General features: G+C 42.7%; 1 protein-coding gene across 1 annotated transcript in view; it reads left to right on the forward strand.

The window, feature by feature from the left end:
• Positions 1-5904, forward strand: part of LOC134066579 (deleted in malignant brain tumors 1 protein-like) — a 19535-nt gene extending 13631 nt beyond the window's left edge. The window contains exons 5-6 of the mRNA XM_062521944.1: positions 748-839; positions 5605-5904. Of these exons, the coding sequence (XP_062377928.1) occupies positions 748-839; positions 5605-5904 (392 nt within the window). The remainder of the gene's footprint in view (positions 1-747; positions 840-5604) is intronic.
• Positions 5905-10028: the final 4124 nt, after the last annotated feature.

A 10028-nucleotide genomic window follows, 5' to 3' on the forward strand; every position in this document is an offset into this window, starting at 1 on the left:
GCAAATCACAGATGACTGGTTATAAGCAAAGTTGATGCAAGCTCTTGAGACAAACATACCATAAACGTTTTGTCATCCTCGGTGCCACGGTACAGGTAGTTATGTAGGAAAAACTGCCATTTTTGGGCTTCAGGCGGGGGCAGCGTGGGGGGGGGAGTGACCCCCGGGGACGAAACAATTTTTTTCCGCACAAGTCTACTGGGGCTACATGCCCACCAAGTTTCATGTGCCCCGGTGTTACGGTGTCCCGGGAATCGTTGACCAAAAATTCAGAATCGATGACGGAAAAAAAAAAAAAAAACTTTGACAACAACTATATGACCGCTTCGCTAGCTATGCTAGCGGTGGTCATAATAATTACACATAATAATTACACATAGCAAAATCTCAGTATCGCCTAGGGCAGCCAATGGGCTAGGGCCGGCCCTGGGTGAACGTGACATAAAAACAGCCATGCCATTGAAATGTATAAGTTGAAATATCCCCAATGAATGAAATGATTTATTTAAACAGTCCACAGCCATACAGTATAATTAATAGGGCTTGTTAAACATGATAAAATGTGTCACAGTGATGTTGGCAGAAAATGAGGACAATTATTTGTGATTCCAAATGTTTTCATGGTAGTTTACATATTTTTCAACAGTTTGAAAAATAGATATGAAGCAGGCGATGCATATTTCTACAATTCATTTTATGGTGGTGTGCATCTATATGTATGAATGTTGCTGCTGTCTCCCCCTGCAGGTAACAGCCCAATATCTGTTCCAGATATGGTTGCCATGGTGAAAAACGACACCAGGGTCATGAGGGGTCAGGACTGGACGTGGGGAGACGAGGTACATGACCAGTACTGTGTGTGTGTGTGTGTGTAACATTGTTAATTTACTCAAAATGTTTATTTGTGTGTGCATTCACTTTCTTTTTGTGTTTGGTTTGTGTGTGTGTGTGAGAGAGAATGAGAGCGAGAGAGAGAGAGAGAGAGAGAGAGAGAGAGAGAGAGAGAGAGAGACATTGTACATCTACTCAATGCACAGCAATAGAAAAATGTGTGTGTGCACGTGTAAAATTGAACCGAAACAAAACAGAACTTTAATAGAAAGCCTTTATTGTCATGCACAGTACAATGTGATTTAAACAGCAGCTCCGTAAAAGCGCACACATATTTAGCACAATTTGCACATTTGAGGTACAGTAAGTATGGTGACAGCTTTGGGGAAGAAGCTATCCCTGGATCTGTTTGTTCTGGACCGTATGGACCTGAAGCGCCTGCCAGAGGGCAACCGGTTAACCTTTAAAAGGGTGGGTTTTAAACATTCTAACACAAGATTCCATTCCGCAGCAATTCAAGGTTCTAAAATTCTATGTACAATTCAATGAACCCAGATATTCTTTAGAATGTTAATTTTCCAACATTCCTGTCACACCGGTGTGACGGTAGCCTACAGATGGTACGGGTTGAGAATGCTCCTTTCTTTCCCGCACATCGGGACTCCCGAAGCATCGGGAAAACTGCAACCGCAAGGGGGCATCATAGACCGCCCTAATAATATGAAGGTTCGGCTCATGGAAAAACCCGAGGACACCGCGCTGGTGACAATCGGAGAAAAGAGACATGACGCTCGGCATGTTAGATTGCAGTTGCAGAGTTTTCGAATGTTTACAGCCTACCTCACAGCTCTCTCACTCGACGTAGCCTATAACTCAGTCAGTCCAGCAGAGATGCCAGAGCAACGTTTTGGTCAATGGAGAGGGAGAGAAATGCTCCGCATATCCGTCTCATTTAATCATTAAAATGAAAGTGATGACTGGCGAAATTAATCAAACGACGTTTCAATAAACCATTGTTGAAATGAATGAAAATGGTTTTAGAAACCTATAGGCCTATCAGAAGGAAATAGCCTTCAATTCAACCTGAAATAGGCTACTCGAAAGGCAACCTTAGATTAATTCATGAATTCATTAGGCTACGGTTACAAGACCGCATTTCCGTGAATAGGCTATTATTGTCAATGTCAAGGCGAAGACGAAAGAGATGGACAAGATGGACATTTTGGCTACATTTACATGCTAGGAATACTTAGAAATGTGTATAGGCTATTTTAAAACGGAGGCATGTTCATTTTAACCGGCGACGCTGGGTAGCCTACATGTACCCAGCACAGATTTTGTCCTCACCACTTTTGACGACTGAAAATAAAATGTATTTAACAGAAATCTCTTTAATACATGCCTATGCTTGTCACTTTACTAATAACCGTAGGATACATGCATGGAGAAGATCGCGCATTTTGTAACATTGTAACAATGGACGGTCAGATATGCGATAGGGCAGTGAGGGTGATTCATTGTAACCATCGATTAGGAGGCCTAGCTCCGCAATATAAGTTTCTAGCAACGTATGTATCGTATGCATGTTCATGTTGATTCAGAGAAAGGCATAGACTACCATAGGCTGCTGGGCGTCAAGCTATATGACAGCATTTTATCATGTGGTGAATTAATAACTAACGTCAGTTTAACATGTCAGAACTTTTGATCGGCGTTTCAAGTCCATGTCACGAATAAAGCATGATGTTGTTAACATTCGAGCTGTGGCGCAACTGGTTGGAGCATGTACAACGTACGCCAGCGTTCGGGGTTCGAAACCCACTCGAAGAACTTCTCCGGAACTCATCAAGAGAAAAATTGTCGTTTTATTAAAAAATGAAAGATTTTCTGTTTTGCGATTTTTTTTATGTTTGCGATGTCTGCTGAAAAGAAAAGTTAATAGCCTATGTGAATTCGTGGTTCAGCGCACACTCACGCACATTTTTACATTGACATAGTGTCGGGCTCAGGTGTCTGTCGAGAGAGAAGAGGGAGAGGCAGTCGTCCTCAGTGGCACATATAGGTAGGCTATAATGTAGTGAACTGGTTAGACCAGTGTGGGGGAGGGGGCATGATCGCACAAGACAATTGCTCTTCATGAAATGGATCTCACATACGGCTGTCGATTTTTAAATGTAGCCTAGGCCTACTACACCACTTGCGAAATCGGACGTGGCACATAGCCTAATTATTAGGCTACTGGATTTAATATAGCAAATCCATGGACTTTGTTCATTATACAATAAGTATAAAATACGATAACGAGATCTCCCAGAAACGAAAAACAAGTTTGTTGAGTAGCCTAGTCCTTCCAACAATCTCAGCTTTTGCGTTTGATAGATAAAAGGCATCCTGTCCTGCTGTATTCCAATGAGAAAAAAAAACATCCAAGGTATAGGGTCACGGTAATGCAGAATGCATGAATCCATGAATCTCTCTCTCTCTCTTTCTCTCTCTCTTTCTCTCTCTCTCTATAGACCTGGCTTTTTACCAAATGGCGAACCTCGAAAATTATTTAGGATATAGAGCCGTGTCCATTACGCACTACAGTTATTTTTTAGGCTATTGTTTTATTTGAGTGTTTTTGTCTACCATGGCAAACATAGTTGAAACATTCGCTCTAAACTTATGTATTGTTTTAAGAGAATATGCCAATGATAATGGCACTTTGTAAAAACAACAAATTCTTAGGATTTGTCCTCTCACCTGCAGCAGGCCCATTCAAAAGCCCATCCACCTCATTTGCATTTGAAAGAGCCAATCACTAAAGTGACACATTTAGTCTGGAAAAAGTAGCAGGCTAGCCTACTTTATGAGTTTTTTTGACCCCTCTAATAAATTGCCTATAGGCCTACTACAATATGGAGGAAGGGCTGCCTAACTGTTCCCCCTAAGAGTTTTTTCATAAGATAAAATGTTTACGTTATTTAAGTTTAGGATTTGGTAGACAAGACAACCTCGGAAAAGTTCTTCAGATATTTTTTTTTTTATTGAATTAAAGGAAAGAAAATGTATCACCGGGGTTTCGGGGCTTGCGAAGGCATTCGTTGATCTTATCGATGCAGTCCTTATTGCGGCCACTTCTCCCCATCGTAGGAAACTTTCTGTTTAGTGTTGACAACACAAAGGCCTTCACGTTGTGTGGCAGTGCTTGCTTGCCCTTCGATCCATCCCAGTTGGTGGTTTTGCACCTGTCCCTGAGTTATAGTCTATATGATTAAGCGCTTATGCTCTAATCGCATAATAAAAGAAGCACCTGCATTCCACAGCAGTGCTTATGGCAAGGCTATTAACACCTGTCACTGAGCTATGGACAAGCAGTTATGCTCGAAAATTATCATAATAACAGACACACCTAATTGTATGGCTCTATGTTTAAACACATAAAATTAGCAAGCATTTCCTCCCGATAGCAGCAACGTTTGCTTTCTTTTTCTGTCGGTCCGCGGTTGCTTGGTCAATTGCGCAGCAAATTCAGATCCCGTAGCCTATCTGTTCAATACGGAAGAAGACTAACTAATGAATAGAATATACTGTATACTTTTTTGATCCCGTGAGGGAAATTCAGTTCTCTGCATTTAACCCAATTTAACCGAATTAGTGAACACACAGCACACAGTGAACACACAGCGAGGTGAATCACACAACCCAGAGCAGTGAGCTGCCTGCCCAACCAGCGGCGCTCGGGGAGCAGTGAGGGGCTAGGTGCCTTGCTCAAGGACACTTCAGCCGTGGTGGACTGGTCGGGGATCAAACCGGCAACCCTCCGGTTACAAGCCCGATGCACTAACCAGTACACCACGGCTGCCCTAACTATTACCTTTCTTATAACGAAACGCGAAGAAAAAATACGAGGACTGACCGTCTCGTTTCTCCGCGTTTCCCCCAATACCATGGCGACAAAGAGAAATAAATATGATTTGACATTTAAGCTGATTGCTGACAAATTTGCCACACAATTCGGGAGAAGCAGCGGACAGGAGCGCCACCACAAGCAAGCACTTCTAGCCCAAATTAACATGGCAACGTTGCCTATGACTAAAGTGTCTAAGTAGGCTAGTCCTACTAATATTACATTTGATTGGTAACATCATGTTTGTAGCGCGCCAGTTTACCCATCCCCTACATCAAAACAGCTTAGAATCAATCAAAGAATCAGCTGTGTCGGCGTTAGGCTGTAGGCGATTTTCTATAACCATTTTCATTCATTTCAACAATGGTTCATTGAAACGTCGTTTGAATAATTTTGCCAGTCATCACCTTCATTGTAATGATTAAATGAGATTAAGGAGTCGACTATTGACGGATATGCGGTCTTCATCATTTTGAAATGCGGGATGAAACTTTCTGCCACCTGGTGGTTGTTTGGGTACATTGCCTTAGCCTCGAAAAAAATCGGCTTGACGGCCTGCGGGATCTCTTCGGGAGTCCCGCGGGAGAAGGTGCATTCTCAACCCGTACCCACTGTACACTCTTAAGAGATGGAAGCAGGAGTGGATGGTGTCCTTCAAGATGTTTCTGGCCCTGCTGAGACAACGGGAGTTCTAGATGGCAGTCAAGGAGGGCCGAAATGCAGCCACTGATCATTCGTGCAGTGTTTGCCACCCTCTGTGGTCTCTCCCTTTCGGCCTCCGTGCAGCTGGAGTGTTAGTTCATGAGTGAATGTTTGTGTGTGTGTGTGTGTGTGTGTGTGTGTGTGTGTGTGTGTGTGTATGTGTTTGTCTCATATTTCAGGATGGAATCCCTCCTGGTATTGGCCGTGTGATTGGTCAAGTGATTGCGATCGGGTGGATTAGTGTGAGGTGGGACAACGGCCATGACAACTTGTACCGCATGGGCCACGAGGGAAAATACGACCTCAAGCTGGCCGAGCCACTGCCCTCCGCACTGCCCTCTACAGAGTTGTGTATACAGCCCTCTGCACTGCCATCTACACAGCCAGCCACCGGTCAGCACCACAGTCTCAGTAAACTCACCTTCACTACAGCTCTGCAGATCAGTCTCAGAGTGCAGACAGCTGCTCATGCAGGATGAGATTCTTTAGACACTTTCAATGTTTTCATGCAAGGTCTTTGGTTGAAAAAATTCTTACTAAAAGACTTACTAAGACTTTAGCTTAATGATCTACGACATATCGACTTTAATACAGATTTTATTTTGTTTGTCCACAACTTATCATTATCTCAATGCCGTTTTCTATGCCACCGGAAATGCCTGTAGAACGGCTCGAGGCGCACTGAAAACGTGTGCATGCTAGAATTAGGACCGGCACCTGTTTTTCACATGACATGAGAGCGTGTTGAAAGTGTTTCCATAGACCTCTGAAGTTCGCCTACAAAAAGGATCCAAAGCTGCCATCTTTGCCCATATAAGGAGATTTTCCCATAGAAAAAATCTCAAGATACCAAATCTCCTTATTTGGGCAAAGATGGTGGCTTTTTTGTAGGCAAACTTCAGAGGTCTATTCAAAAGAGACAATGAAGAGATGTCTTAATTGGAAGACTGGACGCAGCAGCGTCCTATCAGAAATGTTTCCGGTATGAGTGCAGGTAGGCTAGGCTACAGTATAACACGTGACGCAGCAGCAACGGAACAGACGCGCCATGCACATGGCGCATTAATGGTCAGATTGCAGATGTGTCGTGTCGATTGCATTTCTGTTCCGTATAGGCACCAAAAATACCAAAATAGGCGCCGGTTCTATTTCTAGCATGCGCACATTTCCAGTGCTGCTCGAGTCACGCCTAAGACACGCGTGTCATGCAAGCAGGCAGTGTGCACGCTCTGACCTGTTACCATGACCGCAGACATGAAAACGGACAGGTAATGCAACTGACACACAGTCGCCGCTCATGGGGTGTGAATCAGCTGTTACCCAGATAGCAAACTTCATTGATTACAGTGCATGCAAATGCACTGTTCTGTTCTTCCTGGGCTTCTTCTTCTTATCCCCCCAGCACACGACGTCCTTTCAACGTTGATGTTTGGGCTAAATCCCGTCGGTCCGTCATGGCCCTGATTTCAACCGGCGCTCCCCTAGAATAATGGTCTTGTTTTGGCCGGCCCATTTTGGTCTAAGTAAAGACGTCTTTCGGACGTCCGTTTCAGACCACATATCAACTAATAACTCAATCCTGATGTAAATGATCAGTTATAGTCAACCTAGGACTACAGTATCGTTCCTGTCGACCCTCTTTCCCCCCCGGGAATCGCCCAAATCCGCCACGAACTCTACGGGCAACCTGCGCCGCCATCTTGGCTGCCGTCATAGAGAGCCGAAGTCCCGCCCCTTCCGTTTGCCTCCATGGGACCTATCTTTGGATTTTTTTTTAATGGCAGTCAATGGAGAAAAATAAATTATTTTCTGGTCCCGATTGTCTTGTGCCTTGAATTACCCATATGATGTTTGTCAATTTTAATGACAATTTTTCATGTAAAGACATTTGAAAAGTATGTCGTAACTAGTGAATTACAACAATGTGAAAGATCGTGTTTCCAACGACTACAAACACATCAGTCGCGTTAGTGACGTTAGACCAATTCACAGCCACGGGCGCCAGCAACAGGTCTTATTTGAGCTTCCCCCTTGCCGATGAAAATATCATGAGTCAGAGGATTAAACACATCAGATAAGTTGTATTTCATTCATAGACTGTACAAACACTACTGTTAAGTGACTTAGCTGGCAGCAAGATGTAGCCGTTAACTAGCATAATAGCTATAGCCAGCCTCTCGTTTGCTAGTTGGTGACGTGCATTGCTTGAGACGAGTGATGTAGTCCACTGAACGGATTCGCACAAAACTTACATAACTTTTAAAGTCTAACGAAAAACAGAACTTTATTCATGTGAAAAATTATCTTTTAAATTCCCACACATCATATGTGAAATGCACGGTCCAACTCGAACGGGACCAAAAAATAATTGTTATCTCTCCATTGACTCCCGTGCATTAAAAATCGTGAAATAGGTCCCATAGACCGGAAATAGAAGGGCGGGACTTCGGCTCTCTATTACTCTGCGTGTGTGACTTTTGTTTGTTTACTTATGGCAACAGTTGATATGGACCGACAACTCATGTTTTTAGCCTTCTCCCCTCTGATAAAAAAAAATCAGAGGAAAAATTCAGATGGAAAAAAATCAGTCACTGAAATAATAAGTAATTAAAATAATTTAACGAATTCAGATGGAAAAAAAAAAATCACATAAATGTTCACGTAAAGGAGACAGGAGTGAACCCTGCGCATGTACAAGAGGAACGGAGGCGGGAAGCCGAGCCCATTTCGAACTTTGTTAGAAGCAGAGTCAGTTGAAGCCGTTGAAGAACAGCGTGAAGATGGAACCTACTGAGGTAAGTGAGTTTATGAAAGTATGATTTAGGAAGTAGAAATGTAACGTTTTGATCGAGAGTCAGTTTTGCCAGAAACGAGACGAATATCTATTCTGAACACCACCAACAGTGCTATCAGAGATGATTAAAGCGGACAGCGGAGTAATCGAGGATCTGTGCTAACATGCCTACTTAGCTGCTAACCTGTCCTCGGCTAGTTTTACTTGTGTGGAGAAAATTCTGTGTTAACTCACTGTACCGCTGTTAATCTAGTCGGACTTGAAACCCGTTTGTAATTGCTGTTAGGTCCCGTTATCTCTATGAAAGGAACGTATTTTCTGTCTGATGGCTGTTTGTGGTAACGTAGGAACCTGATTGCAAGCAACACGCAGGATTTCGTGGACCTGCTTAGAACGTTCACAAAGGTAGAGCGAAAATTTTATTTTTTTCTCGCGGTAATGTAATGTACCCGAAGAGTCCTTTGTAACCATGGATATCTCTCCACCGTCCTGCTAGATACACTAGAGTAGCGTGTTTTTACCAGACACTGCCTTTGAGGTCTGGGATTCCTGTCATTTTTCTGTGTAACTGTTGCTTTTTCTAAAGCCTTTGCTCATTTGTCTTCTCAGCACATCAACTGTAAGTGTGTCCCTGGAAGATCTACCATCAACTTCCAGAACTGCAACTGCTAGTACTGTCAGATGGTGAATGCTACTCAGGGTAAAAAAAAAAACTTTACGTAAAACTATTTTCATCTCTATTATTTCAAGTTCTGTCTCAAAATGTGTTTGAAGCCATTATTCGAAGCTAAAGTAACTGCTGGATGGCTTTGAAGTGAACTGTGAATTTTGTTATTTTGTAGTGTATAAGTGTTGTAGCAAGCAAAGTTGTTTTATTCTAACTTTGCTTTTTTGTGTCTTTTTTTTTTTTTTTTTTAAACAGCATACACCATTGTTACACCACTTTGAAGGAGAGCCTGGTCATTTGGTCCCCTCAGCTTCTCCCTTTCTTAGTGATATGTTCATTGTGGCTGGGAGAATTGTGGGGCACTCTTTCCTTCATGGAAGACCCTGCTTGTCTGGACAACGTGATGTGGTTGTCCATGTACTGCTTGGTGGGAGCCCAGACATGGCTACAGTAAACCTGGAGGACTGTGCAGACCTGGACATTAGAGAAACAATCAGGCGTGTATGTTTACATAGAAAATACTAATGTTTGATGTTATGTTGTGTTTTTATTTTGTTTTTTTTGTTGTTTGTGTGTAGCCCCCAAAAGACGGTAGGTCTTTGATTTTATAATGATTTTAGAAAAACTGAGCAGTCAACTGGTGGACCCACTATTATGATTCTATAAACTTTTAACACACTGTCTAATCATTATTTATCTCTTTCATGCTCTCCATCTTCAAGCTGGAGGTGGAATCAAACCTAACAGCTGAAGAAATGGGAAGGGTACAGAACTTGGCCTCTTCCTGGGACCTCCCTCCGCTAACCACAACCAACAGGCCCCTTAATGCTGTGAGTGAAATACATTTATATTTCCCTATGCTATAGTGTGCTATACATTTTCCTTTTCCCCGCATTTAGTAATTTAGTCAATCAGCAGACGCTTCTATCCAAAACAACCACAACCACAGTCTCAGTAAACTCACCTTCACTACAGCTCTGCAGATCAGTCTCAGAGTGCAGACAGCTGCTCATGCAGGATGAGATTCTTTAGACACTTTCAATGTTTTCATGCAAGGTCTTTGGTTGAAAAAATTCTTACTAAAAGACTTACTAAGACTTTAGCTTAATGATCTACGACATATCGACTTTAATACAGATTTT

This window comes from Sardina pilchardus, chromosome 19 (assembly GCF_963854185.1).
Source record: "Sardina pilchardus chromosome 19, fSarPil1.1, whole genome shotgun sequence".
Classification (NCBI taxonomy): Eukaryota; Metazoa; Chordata; class Actinopteri; order Clupeiformes; family Clupeidae; genus Sardina; species Sardina pilchardus.